At 36.0% G+C, this 26,662-nt stretch overlaps 1 protein-coding gene across 1 annotated transcript in view; it reads left to right on the forward strand.

The window, feature by feature from the left end:
* The window catches only part of vps35 (VPS35 retromer complex component), a 45,105-nt gene extending 23,167 nt beyond the window's left edge, over positions 1-21,938 (forward strand). The window contains exons 11-17 of the mRNA XM_073836925.1: positions 5,314-5,521; positions 8,495-8,650; positions 9,019-9,141; positions 12,822-13,001; positions 13,228-13,467; positions 16,421-16,564; positions 20,909-21,938. Coding sequence (XP_073693026.1) covers positions 5,314-5,521; positions 8,495-8,650; positions 9,019-9,141; positions 12,822-13,001; positions 13,228-13,467; positions 16,421-16,564; positions 20,909-21,088 — 1,231 coding nt within the window. The 3' untranslated portion in view covers positions 21,089-21,938. The remainder of the gene's footprint in view (positions 1-5,313; positions 5,522-8,494; positions 8,651-9,018; positions 9,142-12,821; positions 13,002-13,227; positions 13,468-16,420; positions 16,565-20,908) is intronic.
* The last annotated feature ends 4,724 nt before the right edge of the window (positions 21,939-26,662 follow it).

Consider the following 26,662-nt stretch of genomic DNA (forward strand, 5'->3'; position numbering starts at 1 on the left):
CTTTTTAACCATTAAGTCATTTTGTGTTACTTGTAGTGTAATATTTCAGTTGTAGTTTGCATGTAATAATAATACTTATTAAAAAAAATTCTGTTGTGTTCTAGCTGATCTCCATAGGCTAAATAGTTATTGACCTTTTTAAAGGGTTTAGTTCACACAAAAAGAAAATTTCTGTGAGTAATTACTAGTGATCGACCGATATTGATTTATTCGAACCAATACCGATACAGATTATTTGCGTGTTTATGTACCCGATAACCGATATGCAAAACCGATATTTATTTACTGTTATAAAGTCCATACTTCACTTTGATTTTTCCTCTATTCAGTCGTCTTTAAAAAGTGTTGAAAATTAGCAGTCTTTTATGTTAAATTTAATCTTCATATTACAACAATAAAAAAAAAACATTTTATTTATAAAAGTCATATCAAATTCATTTTAATCAACAGTTTTAGTAGGTTTATAAGCTTAATATAAAGAGTGAAGAATAATTCAGTGTATAATGTTAATTCACTGAATAATATTCTCTGGAAAATTAGAATATAACCAGGGTTTGAAATTAACTTTTTTGATCACCAGCCAAAGTGGCTGGTAACTTTTTGAAGTTACCAGCCAATCAGAATTTCCATTAGACACATTTTTACGTGGTGAAAATAAGAGATTATGAATGCCACTGAATGAAAATTTGGTCATTTTATTAACAGTGCATGAAAAACGTACAGAAAGTGCAATACACACAACAAACTACAGTTATAAACTGTTATAAACTTAACTATACATCTCATCATTTCCAAGTTGGATGGAAATGCTTTACTGCCTCGATTTTAAAATTACTGGTCCCCACCAGTGATGCGTGGGTTGACAAGTCATCCAAAAATATTTTTAATGATATTCAGGTCGCGGTCGGTCGGGTCGTTTGAAATAACGGCCAATTAAATGCCAATTAAACCTTTGTAATTTATATAGTACTAGACACAATTTTCTATGAAATACATAGATCTACACATTATTGGCTGAATAATATTTACCTTTTGAATGTTGAGCGTTATTAACTGTTGAATAAATGCTGAGGCGGGATAAAATGCCTGTTTTTCCAACACGTTGAACTGAGCAATGCCATTGTACCATTTTTATAGGCTACTTTTAAACGCATATAGCTCAGTAATGTCAGTTTTATGTTTATGTATGATTTTTGTTGGGAAAGTCGAGGGAGAGACGCACACTTCGATTAGACTGGATAAACAATTGCAGCATCTTAATGGTTAAGAAAATGATATTCCTAATAAATGTCTCGAATATTTTGATTATGTCCAATACTTCTCTTTCTTTTTAGGAATTATTAGACACATTTTGCTATGTCTTTTCAAATGCCTAGGTCTGTTTAATTTCCTTAATTAAAATTATTAAAATTAAAAATTTAATTTCTAGCACTATTTTTAAACGTTTATTAAAGCAATAATATATATAAATTATTTCATATGTATGCTTGTTTAAATCCAGGGATTAAAAACGAATTCCAAGTAAAAACTGTATTTTTTCTTTACATTTCCAGAGAGGGAACAAAATTAAACATTACTTAATAAGTTCAAAGCACTATAATTTCCTTATTCATTTGATATAACTATTCATATATATAACCAAAAAAAAATTTAGGAGCACCCACTGAATATTAAGGAGCACCACAACTGCCAATTGAGCAGATCAGCCAGCACTCATCCTGGCATTTCTTTTTAGTAATGCACCAAACTTAATTCTTCATGGCTGATTCTGATTGCTGATGCTTTACAAGCAAATGGGCTGACTCTAGATTCTAAAAGGCTTTTTAAAAAATATTTATTTTAAACCTTAAGCAAGGGACAAGAATATATTAAAATATGAGTACATGAACAAGATGTTTATTTTCTCTATTATAGGTAGAGCCATTTAAATTAGAGGCAACCACTGCATTTTTAAACAATCTATGGTAGAAAAAAAAACAAAAAAAAACTACACAATTCTTTCTTAATCCTATTAAGTGCAAACAATAAATGCAGCCATAATCAAAGTAGGCTACTCTCTCAATTTCAAAGTGCAAATAGAGACCAATTTTTTCAAGCATGATACAGAGCTATTGACAAATACACAACCTATGAACCTATTATAACCCACATATACTAATAACAGCCTAGATATGTTATGTAGCCTAATTTGCGTACATTGGGGAGTCGCTCTCTAAACCCGATGTATCAAAATTGCCTTTGAATGCGAGTGCGTGTTGCTTTCGGTTTCGTTTTGACGATCGCACGAAACTCTCGGCGGTGCTGAGCATGCATTAACGCATTAATTTAACAAAAGAATTTGAAAGTGGGGGACCACAAACGGGATTTCGAAAAGTCTGATGTGAATGTATGCCTTGTACATTATATACTGAGGCGGAGGCGCCAGAATTGCATCTGAGAGAATGTGCACGATACTATATTTCTTCATAAGCATATTGTGAAGAGATTTTGTCCACAATCAAAAATCACAATCAAGTCACATCACACACCCTTAATTGCAATGCAGTTTGCGCAAATCCGAAACGGAGGTTGAGAGAGAGAGAGAGAGAGAGAGAGAGAGAGAGAGAAAACATTTGGAGCAAAAAAACATTCGGTTTCAGCGGAGCGCAGTGTCAGTGACGGAGTGATTGACGGCTAATATCTCAAATCTGAATTTAAGCTAAGAATTAAAGATTACGTTTAATTGGTTATGTAATATTGGAGAGAGAACGGCGAGGCTGTCACTGCATCAGCTCACAGCAGTCTGTGCAATAGTTAGGCTAGCGAAAGTTTTGTAAAGAAATGAAAACAAGTCGCATCACAACAATTTCTCGCACTCGCACAAATGCTCCCAAATATATTTAGAGGTCGAGCAGATTAAATTTTGGGAGCATATGAGACCAAAATGGTCGCAATTTCGAGCCCTGATATTCCTTCTTCTGTCAAATAAAAAGTGCAATTAACAATATAGTCATTCTTATCAAAGTGTCTTGAATAGGAATCAAACAAACACAATGAAAACAGTCTTTTTTGATCTTTCATATTTCTACCTACTCAGTGTGAAACCTGGGCCTGTTTAGGTGAAATTGAATAATTTCCCACGGCACACCTGACGATCTCTCACGGCACACTAGTGTACCGCGGCACACTAGTGTACTGCGGCACAGTGGTTGAAAAACACTGTGTTAGGCTATATCTACTAATGTTTTTGGTCTTTTGGGTTTTTGGTCTTCTTTCTAGATTCTGACAAAGTGCTGTTTATCTATGCATTTACACAGAACTATACTCAAACTGCGATTGCTCGCAAAGATGAAAAATAATTAATTTCCATATAGTTGTATGTATTTAGATGTGTATTGGTGAAATAATAGTTATATAGTAAATGTTAATATAATTTAGGGTGTTTTAAACAAGTGAAGTTATGTCTTTATAGGGGCAGGACTTGACAGATTTTCTTGTGACTCTGTGAGTTCATCTGTATTTCTTAGAGCCAAGCTGCATTAACTAGCTACATATCAGGCATTTATGTAACATATCTAATCTGTGCATTAATGGCTGTTCTGTTAAGTAAAATTTACTAACCACAGTTAAGCAAGTGCTTTATCTATGCATGCCGTTGTTGGCGAGCCTGCCTGAAAGCGTTATTACAAAACCGATACCCGTTTATGGTAAAATGCTTAAATATCGGGAAAAATATCGGTATCTAGTAATTACTCACCCTCATGTCGTTCCAAACCCATAAGACCTTCGTTCATCTTTGGAACACAAATAAAGCTATTTTTTTATTAAATTCGAGAGCTTTTTGTCCCAGCATAGACAGCAACGCAACTGACATGTTCAAGGCCTAGAAAGGTAGTAAGGACATTGTTAAAATAGTCCATGTGACATCAGTGGTTGAATGGTAATTTTATGAAGCTACAAGAATACTTTTTGTGTGCAAAGAAAACAAAAATAACAACCTTATTCAACACTTTCCATGTCAGTCTTTGTTGCACGTTCATAAGAGTACCACATTGTGGTGCTTTCGTGAGCGTATGACAAAGCCTGACACGAAAGAGACAAAATTGTTCAATAAACTCGTTGCTTTTGTTTAATAACATTACAGTTGAACCATTGATGTCACATGGACTATTTTATCAATGTCCTTACTACTGTTCTAAGCCTTGAATGTGATAGTTCCATTGTTGTCTATACAGGGCCAGAAAGCTCTCGAATTTCATCAAAAATATCTTAATTTGTGTTACAAAGATGAACGAGTGTCTTACAGGTTTGGAATGACATGAGGGTGTGTAATTAATTGACAGAATTTTCATTTTTTGAAAACTATTCCATTTCTGAAGTATCTTTTTAACCTTGTTGGTCTGTGTTAGTGATCTTTCTGTGATGACGTGCAGCTTTGATGCTTGCAGTGTAGACACACTCGAGCTTTTGCGGTGTGCCCACGTCTCAGTGTCAACAGGGTGCAATTCAGTGGAAGATTTTCAGATTTATCTCTGATTGTCTTTGAAATGTATAAAGCTTAGAAAACTCCAAAACAGCACACCTAGGGCTGAAACTTTTGATGTAACATTGTTTGAATAGGGTCTATGCATAGTGTTTCAGGCAGAAATAATTGCAGTTTAATTTTAGGGCTCCTCAAACCAGATGAATATTAATAGAATATAATAACACATTATTAAAGTAAGCACTTCATTTTTTCCCCCTAAAATATCATAGCTCTTTGATTTAAAAAAAAAGGATGTTGATACTACATTTAAATGTCCCTATAAAAATCTTTCCTGTGCTGTCTTTGTTTGCATTTTCATCTTATTCCCATGTGTTAAAAATAAATGTGATTGTTTCTTTGCTGACGTCCAAAATCTTACCAGACACCTAGCAATTTTGAGGGCGGATGGGATGCCACATAGACATGATGACTCACTGTTTGCAATTACAGTGAGTGACTGATCACAGCACCAGGCCAATCATGCTAAGGGCTGATATTTGTGACTAGCTGCCACTTCAGCACACGTCTGTGTTATATTGTGGTAATGATTTTTGGTGTCATACCCCAAATCTTCCTATTTAAGACAAATGGAAGTTCTCTAAATGCTGGATTTGGTGTTATAGATGAATTGTTTCGCCGCCTTCAACATCCTCGTCAACATCTAAATTTAGCACATAACTAGCTAAACAAACCACCTTTTGTAAGTGCATAGGGTGGCTTGGGGCCACAGTAGTAAGGTCACTCATTACAACATCAGTGTACCAGCTTCTGTTTGTGACTTTTTGTTTCTTTTATGTCTTTTTGTGCAGCATTGCCACCAGCAGCGCAGTGTCTAAAGAGCTGACCAGGCTGCTAAAGATCCCCGTTGACACGTACAATAACATCCTCACCGTGCTCCAGCTCAAGCATTTTCCACCACTCTTTGAGTACTTCGATTATGAGTCACGCAAAAGCATGAGTTGCTACGTGCTGGGCAACATTCTGGATTACAACACCACCATAGTGGCTCAAGATCAGGTTTGTATCACATACACATACACTACCGATCAAACGTTTTTTATTGTTTTTTAAAGTCTCTTCTGCTCACAAAGTCTGCATTTATTTGATCCAAAATACAACAAAAACAGTAATACTGTGAAATATTCTTGCTATTTAAAATAACTTCCTTCAATTTGAATATATTTTAAAATGTAATTTATTCCTGTGATCAAAGCTGAATTTTCAGCATCATTACTCCAGTCTTCAGTGTCGCATGATCCTTCAGAAATCTGTTAAAGAAACATTTATTATCATTATTATCAATATAAAAAAAATAGAAAGATCCAAAGATCTGCATTTATCTGAAATAAAAAGCTTTTGTAACATTATACACTATACCATTCAAACTTGGGAAATAAATTTTTCGGGAAAGAAATTGTAGAAATTAATACTTTTATTTAGCAAGGATGCTTTAAATTGATCGAAAGATGATAAAGACATTTGTAATGCCACAAAAGAGTTTCTATTTCAGATAAATACTGTTCTTCTGAACATCAATGAAACCTGAAAAAATCTACTCAAAGCAGATATTAGCATGATTTCTGAAGGATCATGTGACTGGAGTTATGATGCCAAAAATTCAGCTTTAAAATCACATGAATAAATTACATTTTAAAATATATTCAAATTGAAAATGGTTATTTTAAATTCTACTGTTTTTGCTGTACTTTGGATCAAATAAATACTAAATACAGGCTTGGTAAGCAGAAGAGACTGTACAGTACTAAATGTTAACACTGGTGATGTTTTTGCATGTCTCAAACGAAATTCCAGTAAGTGGTACTAGAAAGTTTAAGTCTTGTATATCTTTGTACAGGACATTATGTTGACATTCATTCCATACAAAGGTTTGGGGTCTATTAGATATTTTTTTACATTTTTGAAACTTATGCTCACCAAAACTGCATTTGTTTGATCCAAAACAGTAATGTTGTGATATTGTTATAGTTAATAAAAAAATAAATAAATAAATTCAGCAGCCATTACTTCAGTCTTCAGTGTCACACAATACTTCAGAAATCACTCTAATACACTGATTCTGTGCTCAAGTTAAATTTCTTAATATTATAAATGTTAAAAAAAGTGTGCTGCTTAATATATTTGTGGAAACTGTGTTTTTTTTGTCTTTTATTAATAAAAATTTCAAAGGAACAGTATTTATTTGAACTAGAAATATTTTGTAAGATGTCATTGCTGTCACTTTTGATCAATTTAATGCATTATTGCTCAGTAAAAAGTATTGGTTTCTTGGAAAAAAATCTTGCTGACCACAGATGTTTGAATTGTAGTTTACATTGAGATTCTCATCTAAGTCTCTCTTCAGGTCCTTTCACCACATTTATATTGGGTTAACACAGTGTTTTGTTTTTGACAAAAAAATTATCTTCTCCAACAAAATATTTACTCTTGGGTCATTTTGGTTCAAGTTGTAACGTTAGTCAAGTTTAAGGAGAAATACTAAAAAATTTTAAGGCTTCACAAACTTTCTAATGCCATTGTGTTTCCTTTTTGAACATATGAATATGTATCCAATATTTGAGTCATTTGCTTTTTAAATAGCAAGTGACTGACAGGTTCAGGTGGCCTCCTGTCGGTTTCCTCCTTTATATTATGCTGCGTACCATGAGTTTAGAGCACTGCAGAGGTTTTTGATTGCTTTTGGCTTTAAATGGCATTTCACACAAGCCCAGGGGTTTTCTCTACCTGTTTTTAAAGGTGCATTGTTAATTGTCCCTAAAATCTGTGACTCCTATGGGAAAGGTCAGTTATGACTCAGACAAGTCTAGCCATCACACCAAGGGAGGAATATATTGATATTCTAGTGTTGGAGAATGTTGGAGCTCCTCTGGCCTTTTCTGTGGACTGTACCGAAAAAGCACCATCTTTTTTTCACCCCCTCATTTTTTGAGCAGTTGAAAAGAGAGCACTGAGTACATAACAGCAGCGAGGAGCCATTTGAAGCCATTTAAATCTGTTTACTGTAGAGCACAAAATTGCAAAAATAAGGACTTGATGAAGCCAAGGTACAATTGAATTATTCAGGTCTGTTTTAAAAAGTAGAAGTTTATTATTTCAGTTGGACTAAAGTGTTTACGTGACATTTTAAAAAGACACATTATTGCTTTAGTCTGACTGAAATCAAACTTTTAAAGTGCACTAAGTGTTTGCACTTTACAGAATCAGTAGCTTTTATTTATAGATAGGAGGGAAGTATTTTAAAATCGAAAAACAAGTCTGCCCTATAATACATCTAGTCATATTTATGTACTTTCATCTATATTAAGATCTCTCCACCAAATAGCCTTCAGCTATGTCTTAAAGGTCTACTGAAGTGCTTTGAAACATGCAGCGTTATATGTGTTGACATAATTTCAACTGAAACAGAAAGACAGGGCAGGGTATAGTGTTTTGTTGATATCACAGCTTGGGCCAAACAGTGTATGACAGCCACAATTTCATCCATATTGATATAAAATATAGCATTGTGTGTAGAATTTAAATAGGTCTGATACATTTTGTGGTCAGTTTACTTATATGATCACTCTGAGCTATCGTGTCTCTGGACCAGAGCAGTGGAAACCCATTGGAAAGCATATTTACACAGTCTGAATCATTCCATATTCCCTATATAGTGCACTATGTGCCATTCACTGTACAGAAAATACTAATTTGGTGAGCAAGCTACAATTTCAGCCACAGCCTCAGCTTTCATTTATAGTGTAGGGGGCGTGAAGCTTTGGATTTTTTCTAACAGAAGTTAGAGACCAAGTTTCGAATGCTTATATCTTGTAGATGCAAATTTTGTCATTGTTTTGGAGCACACTAGCTTATAGATTAACCTTAAGGCTAACATATTCATACCAAAAACCAAAAACTTCTTTTGTTTTAATGGGGTCTTTAACTATCTGCACACTGTATTCTAGGCGTTATCTAATGGCTTTTTCCTTGCAGGTTGATGCGATCCTGAACCTGGTGTCTACGCTGATCCAGGACCAGCCAGACCAGCCTGCTGAGGATCCTGACCCAGAGGACTTTGCAGAGGAACAGAGCCTAGTGGGCCGTTTTATTCATCTGCTGCATTCAGACGACCCTGACCAGCAGTATCTGGTACACGGTCTTTCCTCTCTTACTGTCTCCTTTCATCATATGACAGAGCAAAGCATTGTTAGCCTCCACTCAAAGAAGTCTATAAAAATGCACTGCTGTTAAGTGCTCCTTATTTGTGGGGAAAGTACAGCATGTTTCTTTGATCATTTCACGAGCGCTGGATGCTAAGGAAAAAATAATCCCCTTGATGGAACATCATAAGCAAATGACTGACAATGTCATGATTGTCTGACATCCTCTAGAACTGGTCTAATTAGCTCCCAGTCAATGTTGTTTTATTCCGCATTCAATCAGTTGATGAGGTCATCATGCTGCTTAATGAATAATTCAAATCGATTCATCTACTCTTTCTTTCGTGCCTCCCACAGATTTTAAACACTGCCAGGAAACACTTTGGCGCTGGGGGGAACCAGAGAATTCGACACACTCTTCCTCCGCTGGTATTCGCTGCTTATCAACTGGCCTTCCGTTACAAAGAGAACTCCTCCTCAGTATGTCCCACATTCAACCACACAACATCCCACATGCCATGACATTACCTGAAACAAAGTGACATATTCTGTCTACATAGAGGCAGCATGCTAACTAAAATGGAACATTATAAATAAATGATTTGAAATGCTTTGGGCAGCAGCTCCATTGGCGGACACATGTATTTGCAATAGTTAGAGAAGGAGTTTTCAAACTTTTTATGCCCAGGGCCCCCAGATACAATGATCCCTTTATTAAAATGTATTTGTACTGTGTAAGAAAAAAATTATCTTGACATGAAATGTTTACAAAGGTTTTATTATTTAATTGGATAGAAGAAATATACTATGACTCAATAGAATGAAATAACTTGAAATATAATGATTTCTGACCACAAAACCAGTCGTAAGTAGCACAGGTATATTTGTAGCAATAGCCAAAAATACATTGTATGGGTCAAAATTATCGATTTTTCTTTTATGCCCAAAATCATTTGGATATTAAGTAAAGATCATAAATATATCAAAACTTAATTTTTGATTAGTAATATGCATTGCTAAGAAGCCAAATATTGTCCTATTCTAACAAACCATACATCAAAGGAAAACTTATTTATTCTTTAAAAACAACTGACCCTTATGACTGGTTTCGTGGTCTAGGGTCACATTTTCAAACATATAAACCAGGCAAGGTTAATCTTAAAGTAGTACTCAGTAGAGCCCTGCACGGGACTGTTTTCTTCATCCCGCTCGCGCCCGCCGAATTTCTGACCATTACCGCCCGCTCCCGCAACGTGTGTGTTACACTCCCGCCCGCTCCCGCAATATGTATGTCCACTCCCGCCCGCACCCGCAAAACGATAATAGAAATGCATTGATTTTGCCTCTTCTCCCGTCCCGCAGGGAAAAAAACGTATTTGTATTGCTGTTATTAAAGAGATTCATGTTTGTTTCTTTCCCTGGCTTGCATGTATTCTGACACACTGGTAGGGAATAGTAGCCTGGGCTATCGGGGACATCTAAAAAGCTTAGGCTACCGACTTCAAGTACTTTTTTTTCACGTAATCGCCGTATGTTTCCGTATCCTGAAAACGAAGTAAGTGCAAGACTTTTTTCCTCACTAACACAAAGCGCGCTGAGCATCCCGATCCCGCAGTGCTTTTTTTTTTTAGCCGCCCATTCCCGCCCGCAGCAAAGTTCAAACCGCCCGCTCCCGCGAGATTTGCGTTGGGTCCCAATCCCAATGCAGCCCTCTAGTACTCAGCATTGATTACTGTGAGACTTTTAAAATCCTTCATCACTTCAATTAAGATTATAATCATTTCATTTTAAAGCACAGCCACCACAAAATCAGATTTGAGCACCTTTTCTTACTTTAAGATCATTAGGTTAAATACCGATTTTAAATCATAAGATTAGTTTAATAGCTATGATACTGCTTTTAAAATCAAATCTTTGCACACCTATCTTAATAAATAAAGCATATACATTAACCCAAATAGAAAATAAAACAGTCCTATTCTGTGTCCTGTGCAATTTGGGAAAGAAATCAACCAACTCTGAGCGTGTGTGTGTGTTAATATATTCAGATGTAACACCCTTTGTAATCATAACTGTAATTTAAGTACACATTTTTATCAGTAACTGTAACAGATTTACAGAGTTACATTTATTTTAATTAATTAAATCACATTGCATGTAACTAGTTACTCCCCAACACTGGTAAAAATTAACAGCACTTAGAAATTAAAATTTTGTCAAATCCAAGCGTACTCTACGGATACAATTTAAAAACATTTTCAGTAATTTTGTTTTAGCTGGTGGCACATTAACACTTCTAATTAGATGGGACTATTTTTTATCAGTTTGATTCGGAATTAAACACTTTTTTTTTTTTTTCAGTTTCTAGTTAATTTTTACAATTTAAGTTGGCAGCTCACTAGATTTTGTACCAAAGCCCCTGTGTAATTACACACCTGTGTAAAAGATAACTTTCTATAAATCAAATGCTGTAAACCACATGGTAGATCTAAAAGGTCAGCAGCCCATCTGTTCCATACGGACACTATAAAAATCATAATCATTAAATTAACTGTAAATTAATTGACTGTAGGGCTGGGCGATATGGCCTAAAAATAAAATCCCTGATTTTTTCACAAAAATTCCGATTTACGATTTAAATCGATTTTTTCCCCCCTTACTTCTTTTAGCATGTAAAGAAACCCCAGCTTTTCCACAATATATATGGGCACCATATATTTTGCAATATACATTGCAACTGCATCAGTGATCGCTTTCCACCAGGCCCCATTCTTATCATACCAGACACAGTAAATGTTTTAAGACAAATAAATATGAGATGGGAGGAAAATATATATTTCCATGCTTTTCTCTTGCACTTATATCGTATACAAAAATATACAATTTTGAACACAGAAATATTAAATGGTTTAAAAAAACTGAAACGATCTGCCAGCAGGTGGTGGTAAGACACTGATTTAATTACTGAATCATATTCATTTGATTCGTTCGAACGGATGGTTCATTCAGGAATAAAGCAAGTGACTCTTAATGAACGGGAAATTGAATCATTTCACTAGATTCGTTTAAAAACGCACGTTCATTCATAAACGAAACACCGCTGTGTTTGAATGGAGATGCGCAGCGGCTCAGCTGTGACTTGTTTCAGACCACTTTTGACGACAAAATAGAGCAAAATCAGGCAATAGTGTTATAGTCAGACAATGTAAGTCACTTAATAATAACTTCTTGTTTATTTAACTGTTATAATAAATCAATATCTCGTTTCTCCCTTAAAATTGATTAAAAGCTGTCACTCATCTTAGTTCGCAATATCACAAATCTCTATTATAATAAACGAAGCTACTGCCTATTCAGTCTCTTATTTACACTCTCTCTACACTTGAGATACATTAGTCAACGTGTAAAACACATGGAAACCTTTGAAGCTCCACTCAGCGCAAATACAAATATGCTGGTCGGGTCAGTCGCACATGGTGCTCCTAAATATTTTTTCATAGTTGTACGCAGTAGTTTTTTTTGCCCTTGAACTGCTGGTCGCACTCTAGAGCCCTGATATGCAAATAATTCGCCATTGTCTTAAATCATCTCTCTACTCTGTTTATGTGGTAAGTGAAATTGTACGTACTGTAATGTAACAGGCTAACTTGCTAGCAAGCAGCTAATCATGTCCCCTCAGTGACTCGCGTTATTTTACCAGAACGTGCTATTTGTTTTCCGTTCTGAATACAGCGGTTAGTTAGGCGCGCCATCATGTGGTTGGACAATATTGCCTCTTAATTATTCTGCCATTGGTGCAATTACAATGTATCTAATATTTTTATTAAAAAATCGCGATACCTCGATTTTATAAAAAATTAAATCGTCTTAAAGCTTAAATTCGAATTAATCAAAAAAATGGAAAGAATCGCCCAGCCCTAATTGACTGTAATTTATGGAAACAGTGACAAGCATTCCATCTTAGAATTCCTAGAAAACCCTTTAAAGGTTTTCATTTGGCATCCATAGTGAGAAAATATAAGTACACCTTTCCTTACTCATGAAAGTACGGTTGCAATATCCTCATCTGTCATTTTTTCACACTTTTGAAATGCATTAGATTCACAGTTTATAATGGAAGAGATTCTTTTCATACATATGTCAATCTTTCTCTTCCACAGGATGATAAATGGGAAAAGAAATGTCAGAAGATTTTCTCATTCGCTCATCAGACCATCAGCGCCCTGATCAAAGCAGAGCTGGCGGAGTTACCCCTGAGGCTCTTCCTCCAGGGGGCTCTGGCGGCTGGAGAGATCGGCTTTGAGAACCATGAAACCGTTGCCTACGAGTTCATGTCTCAGGTAGAGAAACATTTTGATTAAATGCCTGAGAGGTCACTATCAAGATGAGTAACATGCTTGGATTCTTTATCCTTGCCTCTCATGTTCATTACCATTCAAAATGATACAGTAATAGCCTGAGAGCAAGACTAGATCAGATAAATATCGTTTTGCATTCACTCATTCTCACACCGCAACACCTTGTTTCTGAAATGCCTTTTAATTTTTGCTTGTGTTGTATCTCAAGGCGTTCTCCCTGTATGAAGATGAGATCAGCGACTCAAAGGCTCAGCTGGCCGCCATTACGCTGATCATTGGCACATTTGAGCGCACACGGTGCTTCAGTGAAGAGAACCACGAGCCCCTTCGTACTCAATGTGCCCTGGCTGCCTCCAAACTGCTGAAGAAACCCGACCAATGTCGTGCAGTCAGCATTTGTGCCCACCTTTTCTGGTCAGGACGCAACACTGACAAAGGTGGAGAAGAGGTTGGTATATATCTTCTATAGTTTAAAAGAGCAATAGAAAATCTCTTTTCTAAAATTAGCTGTTCCTTTGTGACTGTGAATTAGACTGACCTTAAGTTGTAATTGGATTGCAGGTTATGTAAGTCTCATTGAATAGTCTTGAACAAAGTTATGACCTCACCATGAATTGGCACATAATGCTAATGTGCTTTTCCCCCCCAATTGTTCCATGTTTATGTTCAGGAGTTATTCTTTCATAACTTTTGGATTTGAGTCAGAATAATCTGAATGTCTTAATTTTTGTCAGTGAGTGACATTTTCAATTTTTAAGTGATCTCAGTAAGGCGTTTTAGCAGGGAAAGATGCTATTTTAGATATAAAATTGAGAGTGTCAGTGGAATCAGATATATAGGTATTTGCTGTCATTTCGGAAGCTTTTCTAGAGGTTTTTTTTATTGTCAAGATGCTGTAGGTGGAAGATGTTCTCATGAGTCATTTGTACTGAGTTGAGAATTAAGGGTAAATTGCTCACAACGTTAAATAAATCTACCAATGATTTCAGTAAAACTTGCTGAAATGCTCAAATGAATCACCATTTTGTGTAGGCTGTACACAGTTTTTTCTAAATGTGACGTCCTATTTGCTTGTGCGTCTTGACCTCGCATACATAAGTGTGAATTTTTGAGTGTTTCTCTGGCTCTGTTCACACTGCTCCGTTTTCTAAGCTCACTCCCGAAGTGCAGGTGCGGCTCTTGACAAAGGTTTTCAGTTCAGTTATAGAAGATTGTTAACAACCAAACTTTGTGTGTGAATGTTAACTATAATTATCCAACCCAGTTTGCCAGTTTGAGGACATGCAACCAGAACAAGCCCAATTGACAGTGGCAAGCAATGAGCCAACGAGGTCATTGAGCTTTTTAGATAGATCGAGGATTGTTAGGTCGGGTAAAATCTGCTATCTCTGATCCAGTTCGTTTGCTGGCTCCCATGGCTGCAGCATGCTGTATTTGCACGCCAACTGGCAACCCGGGGTGTCGAACTATAGAATAATTGGCAGTAGTGGATGGGATCATGCAGGCCAAAATAAAAACAGAAATACGGCCCTGGAACGGATGTTCACATACAATGAACTGTGATATTATGAGAAGGGTGTCTGAATAAATTTTGCTTAGGCTGTGTATTAAACATTGTTCCTTTAAAACTACTACAGTGTTTAGATACTCCTGTTTCTCAGATTTTAGGGGTTATTTGTGTATAGGTGTAAATAAAACATATCTGTGGTATTTGTAACTCATTACATGCTATTAATTTAGCTGTAGGGGGATCTGTTGCACTCATAGCATCCATTACATATAATAGACATTCTTGGATTGAGTCCTAATGATTTTTGTGTGTTGATTCGTGCTGGTACGTGGCCAGATCCTGCATTGCACCAATGTGCCGTTTCTGCTGTGTGGAGTGCTGTGAACGCCATGTGTTTCAGCTTTATACTTAGTATTTATCCTCCTTTTAAGAGTGCCGCAGGTTGTCGCAGTTTGTTTCATCACCCCAGAAGGAACTGGTTGTTTGGACCTTTTTATTTTTTTTTTCAGGCATACTCATTTTGTTTAGACGGGTGTATTGCACACATGCTGATCCATACAATCACTTTTGTGGCAAATAATGTTTATTACATATTCAAAGAATTGTTTAACATTCATTTTTGCTGAATGCAGGCAGAATATGACAGAACGTTTAAACAAAGACTAAACGTAACTATAACTGTCTAATTTTGTGCTTTGTGTGAGCGTTGTCAAAATAAAAAGTTACAATTCCGATACTTATAAAAATGAGCTTGATTTTTAATACTGTGTTGTTACCTGAACAGCTGTGTTTTTTTGGTTCAGTGATTGTTGTTCATCATCTCTTGTTTGTTCTGAACTGTTAATCATATTTTTTTTTTCATTTAGTACTGCCCTTCAGAAGCTAAAAAAGATACATATTTCCCTGAAGACAAAAAAAAAAGTTCAATTTACCCTGATCTCTACGGCTATGTATCATTCAGGTAGCAACACGGTATTAAGAATCAACAGGGTAATTTTTATAAATTCAACTATTATTTTCTCTTGTGGACTATATGTAAATGTCTTTTATGTGAAATATCGTATTCAGGTCAGTACTAAATAATAAATAACATGCATTTTGTATGACCCCTATTATTTTGGTAATATAATTAACACTTTGCAGATACTGTAAACTTTTGACCACAACTGTGTTTCTCAAAAGTTGTGTTTATCTCTTTGTGTAAATTGATCTTTTTTTTAATATTAGCAAACAATGACTAAATTATTTTTTTTTTCCTTGAGGGACAACACTTTGAATGTAATAAAATGCTGCATGAGTATATTATGCTTTGTAAAATATTGAGTTAAGACTGAATCTGTATGTCTGTAAATATTTTTAGTTGATTATTTCTATTTTAGTTGCACTTTTATGCAGATCCAACATTTAAATTAAAAGCATCTTTTGTATGATACCCCTGGAATATATTACAACTGCATGACATGAGCAGATTTTCAAATGTGTGTGTATTCAGCATGTGTCATTCCTTTGCTCTAGAGTGCATTGTAACTGACATTCTCCTTTGCAGAGATCAATAATAATACATCAGCTCCCCTTGAAATGGCGTTAAATACGGGGGACCTGATGTGGCAATTGTGCTTATTTTCTTTTAGTAAGGATCGATAGACAATGTTGTTGTGACTCATAAATGCATGTGGAGAAATGGGATCATGCTGTGTTCCTTCTCTCGGCTCCACAGCATGTTCTCGGGAGGTATGTGTTGCCCCTAACAACAGAGCTTCCCAATCCAATTCATAACTCCATACACTGAAAAAGGGAGCTGGCTTAAGTGGCTTTTGCCGGGATAAAATGGAGTAATTTGAGGGTGTTCACCAGTCAGAACTACAATCATTTTTTTTCTCTCTGTTGTTAGATCCGTGATGGGAGGAGGGTGATGGAATGCTTGAAGAAGGCGCTGAAGATCGCTAACCAGTGCATGGACCCGTCCTTGCAAGTTCAGCTCTTCATTGAGATCCTCAACAGATACATCTGCTTCTACGAGCGAGAGAATGATGCGGTATGACCAAAAATGCCCTTTTGCTCTTGATCATTCACCTCTCGTTCTTCTTCTCCACTCTCCTATACTTCTTATTACTCGCTCTCCTTTAACCTGTTGTCTTCGCTGTGCCTCTGCTCTGATCTGTCGTCTCTCACTCATTCTCACTTTCCCTCTCCGTGCTCCACATTTTTGTCTGGCGCAAGCAGCGCTAGATTATACCTAACTTGCACTTATCTGAGAGGAAGCATCTGTATCCATGTTCAATTTGAGGGAGATTGAGTCAGGACTTGCCGGAGCACATCAGGGCCACAGGGCAGCCGGGACTAAGAGGAAGCACAAACAAACACGCACGAAGTTAACGTCAAGGTGTGCCCATGAGTCCTCTGACTTCTTATTACTGAGGTCGCTCTTGACAGCTGAGCTTCATCCAAGGACAAGGGTCTCTTTAAATGTGGAAATAAATGGGAGAATCAAAACTAAAACAAATCCCCACGCTGCATTTCATTGACACGTTACCTGTCAGTGTTTCTCCTGTCATTATTATGTTATAATGGAGAGCAGAGTTGGGGGCGTTTAAATGATCGTAGTGTTGTTCATTGATTTTTTTGATCACTTATAAAACAGTGATAGAAATCAAATGTTTTTGTAAATCCATAGTTTGACGCCAAATTTATTTTTGTGTTTATGCGACTCTGGTGTTTCTGAGTGTGAGTGTGTGGGTGTGTGAATTTACCTGAGATGCTCGTCTCCCTGTGTCTGGATAAATTGCTCACAGTGCTTTCAGTGAGTGCTTTTGCGCCTGGCACAGTTTTTGCACTATGTCTGCACTGCGAGTGATATCTCTCACATTTATAGAAACAAGATAAGCACAGCTATTATAATCAACAGAACTGTCTATGCTGCAACTTTTCCATTTCTTCTTTTCCTTTGGAATTTTGTTAATGTTCTTCACTTTTCTGTAGGAAGGTTGAAGGCTGTTTTTTATGGTTTTGAAAGAAGTCTCTTATGCTCTCCAACGATATTATCAATTCCTTGATAATATATATTATTATTAATTTCTTGATAATAAATAAAGTCTTAATATTATCGTGGTCACTAGATGATATGGCAAAAAGTGTAATTTTTTAAAATATATTTAATAGGGATGCACCAATATATCGGCTGGCTATATTTATTAGCCGCCGATATTTATCGGCTGATTTTAGTTATTTTAAAGCCATCGGCATATCGGAAATAGCATGGAAAAGGGCCGATACCGATGGTTTATTATTTACTGCATGGAGACAATGACTTGCATGTCTACTGCATAATCCAATGTTTTTCTCTGAGCAAAATAATTAAATACTTGCCAAAAACAAAATAATATCTGTACAAAATATAGTTTGTCAGACGCATAGTACAGCCTATGCAAATGTGACGCCGATGCATCCAATGAGTGAGATGGTCGCGCTCAGCTGTTAATTCATCATAGGTCAGTCGCAGTGGCAATAAACGTTTGTTTATCTGAGGATATGTCATGAACCGCCAAGCATTAGGCCTTAAGTGAAAATGAATGGCAGGTAATATGCAGCTTGCATGTGTTTGAAACCAGCAAAAATGGCAGGATAGTGTAGAATACGGATTCACATCTCGCACCTGCAGCGCGTCTGTGAAAGGAGAAAACAAAATGAAACTCTCTCTATATAAAAAGGATTATATATTCTTATACACTAAATATATTTCACTTAAATATAATACAGCATCTTTTCTAGATTTTGACCAAATGTGAAAAAATTGTGTTTGTAATGTTTGTAAATATTCTGCTTTATTTACTGGTATTTTAGCTGACATTATTTCTTAAAGTAATAATAAAATGCGACTTACAGCCTACTAATTTATGCAGTTTTTTCCTGACAAAATGCTTATAGGAGTCAAAATTTTTTAAGAGTTTAAAAGAAAGAAGAGTTTTTAAAGAAAATGTTATTAACCCATATTTTTTCTACTCAAACTGGTTTCGGAAAGGTAATAATACAGAGGAACGCAGGAATAGAAACATTTAAATACCAATTCTGCTCGGAGTGAACCGATCAAATGCTTTTTTCATTTTTAAATGCTGCATCGCAATACATATTGTATTGTGGACTTCATATCTCAGTATTATCGTATCATGAGATTTTGATATCATTACATCCCTAATTATTATAATTTTGGGTAATTGAATGTATTTTAAAATGTCATTTATTTCTGTGATGACAAAGCTGAACTTCAGTGTCACATATGTGACCCTGGACCACAAAACCAGTCTTAAGTCGCTGGGGTATATTTGTAGCAATAGCCAAAAATACATTGTATGGGTCAAAATTATTGATTTTTCTTTTATGTCAAAAATCATTAGGAAATTATGTAAAGATCATGTTCCATTAAGATTTTTTTGTAAAATTCCTACTGTAAACCTATCAAAATGTAATTTTTGATTAGTAATATGCATTGTTAAGAACTTAATTTGGACAACTTTTAAAAAGTATTTTGATTTTTTTACACCCTTATATTCCAGATTTTCAAATAGTTGTATCTCGGCCAAATATTGTCCTATCCTAACAAACTATACATCAATAGAAAGCTTATTTATTGAGCTTTCATATGATGTATATATCTCAGTTTTGTAAAATTTAACCTTATGACTGGTTTTGTGGTCCAGGGTCACATATATCTTTATAATATGCTGATTTGATGTTCAAGAAACATTTATTTTTATTAGTGTTGAAACAGTGTTCAAACAAACAGCATTTACTTAAAATAGATCTTACTTGTCCTAAACTTTAGAACTGTAGTGCATCTTTAAAGGGCTAGTTCAACCAAAAATGAAAGTTCTGTCATTAATTACTCGCCCTCATGTCATTCCAAGCCCGTAAAGACCTTCATCTTTAGAAAAAACATATTGTGGTATTTTTGATATCCGAGAGCTTTCTGACCCTGCATAGAACCAGAAAACTAGTAAGGACATTGTTAACGTAGTCCAACCCACGAACATGAAAAGCAACCCATGGCAATAGTGTTAGAGTAGCATGGCTAATAGAAAATCTTAATTTGTGTCCCAAAGACGAACAAAGGTCCAAAGATGAACAAAGGTCTTACAGGTTTGCAGAGATGGGCATAAATACATAGAAATGTATTTAAAATAAAAATACAAAACACTGAGTGGAAAATGTATTTAAATACAAATACAGTATTTTGTATTTTTAAAATACACAAAATACATGTGAAATTGGCCATCAAGTGCAGGCATCCCTATTAGGCTGAAATATATCTGGACATATTCTGAATGCAAAACAAAAACATTTAGATGTGTACTACTGATTAGAAATGATCTTCCCTTCCCCTGCCCTGTAGGAAAAACAAAACTAATCCCCCCCCCCCCCCCCCCCCCAAACATCTTTTATTACGTTTTATCACCATCATGACTTCAACTCAGTAACAAGAACTCAAAAACACAAAGATGATAGATAAAAGAAAAAAAAACTATCAAAACTGATTGGCTAACAGGCAGCTAACGCTATTTTTCTCCTACACGTGTTGGCGCTTTTTTATTCTTTCATGTTTACTGAAGGCAAATCTTAATGATGCACCATTTTAACTTTAATTAACAAGGAATTGATCATGATGACACCCTTACCTTAATGCAGAAAACTGAGAAAAGTCGCTGATCCAATGCTGACTCTGCTGCAGGCAGCTCACGTGCATGAGTGTTAAAGGGATAGTTCACCCAAAAATTAAAATGTGATGTTTATCTGCTTATCCCCAGGGCATCCAAGATGTAGGTGACTTTGTTTCCTCAGCAGAACACAAGATTTAGTTTTAGCTAAAGATTTTTAGCTAACGACATAATTAATGACAATTTTCATTTTTGGGTGATCTATCCCTTTAACAACACATTGTCATCGTCATTTTGATACCAACATCATTGAAAATAATGATAACTTGCAGTTCCGTGAGTCAGTAACTCCTCTAACCTTCATTTTGAAGAACTGAGTTCTAAGATTCATTTGTTCGTGAGTCTGCCTACACTGGTCCCGCTGTATGTTTGTAATTCAATATAAATAGAACCAGCTCACAAGACTAATTTGTTCAAGAATATGACTACAGAATATGACTACAGTGTTTGTATTGTATATTGTTTTTTCTTTCAGCCCATGAGGACAATTTAAAAAATAATTCTTGCCGTTTTTATGGTACTCTACACAATATAAACATAATCTAATCACAGGGATTTAGGATTTCACACTTTAACTCTTTAACATATTACTTTTTGTCTCTCTGTCACTTTTATTTGCATAATTCCAGATCAGCCGGGAATTGCTCAACCTATGCGTATTTGCTTTGCAGGTGACAGTCCAAGTCCTGAATCAGCTGATCCAGAAGATCCGTGAGGATCTCCCGAACCTGGAGGCCAGCGAGGAGACGGAGCAGATTAACAAACACTTCCACAATACACTGGAGCACCTGCGTCTGCAGAGAGAGTCGCCTGAGTCTGAGGGACCTGCTTACGAGGGGTTGGTGCTGTAAGAGCCTCACGCATTTACATTTATATTTGTGTACACACGCATAGAGAGATATATGTATATGCCCACATGTGCACACCAGGGTATTCCAGCCAGGGGAAAAACAAAGCCAAACCCACCTGCCTCTCTACCCATTCCTCTTACTGCTCATACTTTCTGTCTGTTGTTTTTCGTCTCTCTTTCCTCTCTTTCGCCCTCTCTCATTTCGTGAGGCGTTTCCTTGTGAGAACAGTCCTTAGAGAACAGTGTATGCACTGCACTCCTGCTCTGCGCTTCATTCAGACTACCATTCCCTCTTGATAACTATTGTTGCCATACAAATGAGCAAGAATAAAGCTATATATTTAAGAGAGAGAGAGAAAAAAACATTTTAGTGTTGCTACACCACTTTCTTGCCCCGTCGGCCAAACTGGGAAAAAAAAAAAAAAGCAGAGCTTTATTGAGCCATGCATTGTTACGGTCTTTATTTAAAGGACCTACACTTGATTCTACCTTGTTTTTCTCAGCATTAATATTTTAAGCGCCATGCTGAATTAAAGACATTTGTGTAACTAATGAATAGTCTTGTTTCTCACCATTTTTACTTTACGGCAGATACTTTGGTGGAGTGGGACAGTGTGTTGACTAATATGTGGAATGGGTGAACATGTGTATAGACTCTATTAATGAATGAGTAGCTGTGGCTGTGAATCGAAACAATGTCAGAAGCCTTCTCTTGCATCTTGTCTCCTTTTTTTGAATTATGATTCCCCCTCCCTTCATATATTGTATGTATAATCTAATTGTAAATCAGTTACAACAAAATATCATTGATTTCATGGCATTTGCACAAATAAAAAATGATATTAACCCCACGTGCCTGTAGAAGTGTGGTTTAATATTATTAACATCGCTATGAAAACGGAATTAGCGGCAGATCTTTTCTTCAATATAGTAATGTACATTCGAATGTAATGGATTATCAAAAAAAGACAGAATATAGGGCGGGAATTGGTCTAAACTCGCCCAATTGCTACTTAAAACTAACCCAGTTTTGTTTCGAGGGGGTCCCCTGTTAAGAATCGCATTCAGGGGGCTAACCCCCCTGGTAAAATTCGCAATATAGGGGCTAAATATCATGTAATTGGGGTTGCAACAACCCGCAGCACCAGTGTTAAAGTAGCCCAATTGATAAACTACAACGTTCTTGTTAACACTGGAATTGGTTCTGTCTATCAGTTGTTGAGAGTAGTCTGAAACCCTGGGTTGGAAATTAATGAGGGCTTTTTCCCTCGAAAATGAACAAAAAAGGGCTTATAAATTCAAGACAAAGGGCTAAAAATACGCCTGTACAATTAAAAAAACGTCACGGCTGTCGCGATTAAAATAAATTTGACCTCAGAACAGAAAATGTGAAGTGTCAGTTCATGTAATTACATTTAGATCCACTTACACCTCATCAGATTGCTTTGTTTTGTGCAGCGTTGAGCCTTGTAACCAATCAAACGTGTTTCTGTTGAATTTAGGAATGCATTGACCAATCAGAGACGCTTAGATTAGTCAGCGCTGAAAACGCTGGAGCTGTTGATGACACTCGCGTATCCTACAACAAATAAAACATACATATTATTAACTATATGCTGTTGTTATTATATGTAGGCATCTTTGCTTAATCAGAGTGATCTTTCCTCATCATACGGATACAGTTTAAAGCCTCTTTATTACCACATTCAATGTTAACCATCAAGACAGAAATGAACATAAATTGTGAGAAATAAAAGAGGTACAATTTGAGACCAGAAACGCATTACATAACTCTAAACGTGTTTGAAAGGAAAGGTTGGGAGTTATTAATTCATTTCTGTATCCAATACTGCTGTCACGCCACGTGACAAAAGAACGACTCTGACCCGAAGACTTGAGAAGTGAACTAATCATTTCTCCATTAAGCACAGACTTCATAGCGTCTATGGGACTGTCACAGGATGAACGAATCACTTGAACACGAAGACTCGAGAGGTGGACTAGTTTATGGAGTTATTTATGTGCCGAAATAAACAAACAAATACAGCGTTTTGCAAACAAACAGAATCTGCTTTGCAAAGAAAAAATCGACTTTCAAACAAACAAAAAGTACTATGCACAAACACAAAAGTCAATTTGAGAGAAAATGCAGAGGTATAACAAATATATGCATTGTGTGTTGCAGATATATATATATTTTTTGTGAGGAAAACTTGGCTTTCTCACACGTGTGCAGACAGATTTTCTCACAAATGCAATGGAGCAACTTCTTCCTCTTGTAAAACAGCAGATGGCGCTATCGGTCAATTTACTCTATTCTCCCAAGACCGTGTTGGCTAGAAGGTATACGTCTCCGATCGGAAAACTAACAATGAAATTAATTTTTCGACCTATTAGATTGTGTTTTTTTTTAATGTCTACTACACCTACCCCAACCCTAAACCTAGCCCTTACTATAATACAAAAACTGTATTATTATTGTGTGTGATAATAATAACGTTAGATTGATGTGTGCATGCCCAGTAGTGAATCTTGTCTCCCTTCTAGCAAAAACGGTTTACCCTTGTGTACCAGAGGAATATGAGAGGGGAACAGGTGAGTTTCTGCCTTACTATATTTATAATTAACCATTTGATGTTTTCACAATGCTGACTCTACCACGATGTCAGTGAAATTCAAAATATCTCCTTTAAAATGGTTAACGCTACTGATCAGGTAATGGCTTGGCATGGCTAAACATTTAAGCTAGGCTTTTTTAACATTTATCAGTTCTCCGTACCTATGCTGGATCGCGGGATATAAAAAATATACTTTTATGTAATCTGTCCATATATACGATTTTTTTGTGAGAGGGTGCTCGCTGCAGAGCCATATGGGAGGAGCTGGAGGTAATGGGTGGAGATAGACACCTAACCACACCCTAACCCTACCCCTTACCCTATCCCTAACCTTAACTCCACCCATTTGTTCACTCAAAGGTGGAGCTGGAGGCCATTGGCTCTGCAGTGAGCAGTACTTGTTTTTTGTTGCTGCACAGAACATTTAGCAGGTAACACTTTGCAATAACAGTACATGAATTATCATACATTAATACGTGAACTTGTAATTTCTTGACTATGAACTAATGATTAGTTAAGACATGTATTAATCAAGAACTAATGAAGAACTAACGTAACTACGACATGAGTCATATGAATTACTGCGCTTCATTACATAATGATACAATAACAAGTCATGGTTTCATGTAACTTTATAATTAATATTGAGTTATGTAACATATGTAACAGAAAGTAATCATCTAGGATATACTGGTGCAAAATAAGGCACATTATTACTAACTTATAAAGTTACATGAAATCATGACTTGTTAAAGGTTGTATCAGCGATTTCTAGCCTGAAACATAAAGTGTCAAATTCAGCTGACCTTTCATCACGATCCGCTCGCTGCCTGCCCCATAAATTGTCTGTGAAAAAACCGCGTCTCTCTGGTCAGCCTAGGGTCCGAGATATGCCAAAAAAACAAACGGCACTACCAACCTTTCCACAGATAAACAAACAGTGTTCCAACCAATCAGCGTCAGGGGTTTGGTGTTGTGGACTTTCGCTCCGCCTCCCTCACATCCCTGAACCAGTACGAAAGTCCACAACACCAAACCCCTGACGCTGATTGGTTGGAACACTGTTTGTTTATCTGTGGAAAGGTTGGTAGTGCCGTTTGTTTTTTTGAATAGAATAGAGTAAATTGAACGATAGCGCCATCTGCTGTTTTGCAAGAGGAAGTTGCTCCATTGCATTTGTGAGAAAATCTGTCTGCACACGTGTGAGAAAGCCAAGTTTTCCTCACAAAAAAAAATATATATATTTGCAACACACAATGCATATATTTGTTATACCTCTGCATTTTCTCTCAAATTGACTTGTGTTTGTGCATAGTACTTTTTGTTTGTTTGAAAGTCGATTTTTCTTTGCAAAGCAGATTGTGTTTGTTTGCAAAACGCTGTATTTGTTTGTTTAATTTTGGCACATAAATAACTCCATAGTTTCTGTTTCCCTTTCAATAAGATGTGCTGTGAACATATCGCGTTTACATGCGAAAACGCACGTGGTCATGTAAACGCCCATTTTCTTTTATCGGAGTAAGATAAACGGCGTAAGCATAAACTGGTCGACACAGGTAGCTGTTTGCCTCTTTCCCCGATTTTGTGCGGCATTCAAACGCAATAACCCGCTTTCTGTCAGCTTATTGAAGTGCTCATGTGTGATACGTGACAGGAACGCATCGTTTCGTTAGTGCAGACTTGAGCGCATCTAGACAGGGTAAACGTTTTGCAGTAAAACAAGAAGAAAATATATCACAAAAGCAGACTCTTTCATGACTCAGTTCTCATCTCGTTCAGCATAAATAGAAGTGGTTCAGTCAAAAGGCTGCAAATATAACTACATGAGAGGACAATGTGAGCTTTTTTTAACATCACAACTGACAAACATGGAATGCTTGCAGTCAGATGCGCAAATTATTATATTTTGACGTCAGAACTTGAAATAACCTGATTTATTAATAAGGTCATGTAAAACCAGCTAAAACCAGCATCCCAGCACCAAAACATACCTAACCAGCATATGCAGTTTTTTTTTCCAGCAGGGAGGTTTCTGATGTGCTTGTAAATGGTGAAACCTGGTTATTTTAATAAGCTGATATTTGTGAGTTATCAGCTTACTGGTGCACTTTAAAAGTTTTCACCAGTTTCAACTTAAAAACTCAAGTTTAGCAGCTGTCTTAAAATTATAAGTTAAGTCAACTTAAGTCATTTAAACTCACAAGTTAAATCAACTCATTTTTATTGTAATAAGTTAAAATGACTTCTAGTTTTAAGCTGATTTAACTTAATAAACTTAAGGCAGCTGCTGAATTTAGGTTTTTAAGTTGAATCTGGTGAAAACATTTTACAGTGTGTAAAGATTATATTATTACATATTAAAGATTTATGGAAGGTCAAATGATTTAAAAACATGAATTTTAACGTGTTAATTTTGATGACGAATAATTTTTGGTCATAATATTCATCATCACAGACGAAAACGAGAAGATAACGAAACAAAAAATCGTTTTGAATGACAAAAACTTTGAAGAAAATCTATTGACATTTTCGTTAAATATTAAAAAACAAGATGGAAATGTTTTGATTAAATCCCTTAAGCAGCCCTAATAAAGATTAATCAAAATTTATGTAAATAAATATGTCTGCTTGAAAGAATGAAGAATGTGGTAAACCGGTTGTTATAAAGAATGCATAATTAGCTTATATAACCATTGGGATTTCATGGAAAAGAAGACCATGTTCTTGTTTCTTTATGAGAAGTGGTTTCATTCATTTTTAATATAAAGGCATGTTGGGATTCACAGCAGTTAAATCTGTCTATCATGATAAAACCTTAATATCAATTTTAGAGAAATGCTTAATTAATGCTTTACACTGTAAGTAAACCCATTAGATTTTAGCTGGCTAAATCTAGTGTAGATTTAGTTGACTAAAATCTTATATTTAGTCGACTAAAACAGACAATTCAGATGACG

This window comes from Garra rufa, chromosome 3 (genome assembly GCF_049309525.1).
Source record: "Garra rufa chromosome 3, GarRuf1.0, whole genome shotgun sequence".
NCBI classification, from domain to species: domain Eukaryota; kingdom Metazoa; phylum Chordata; class Actinopteri; order Cypriniformes; family Cyprinidae; genus Garra; species Garra rufa.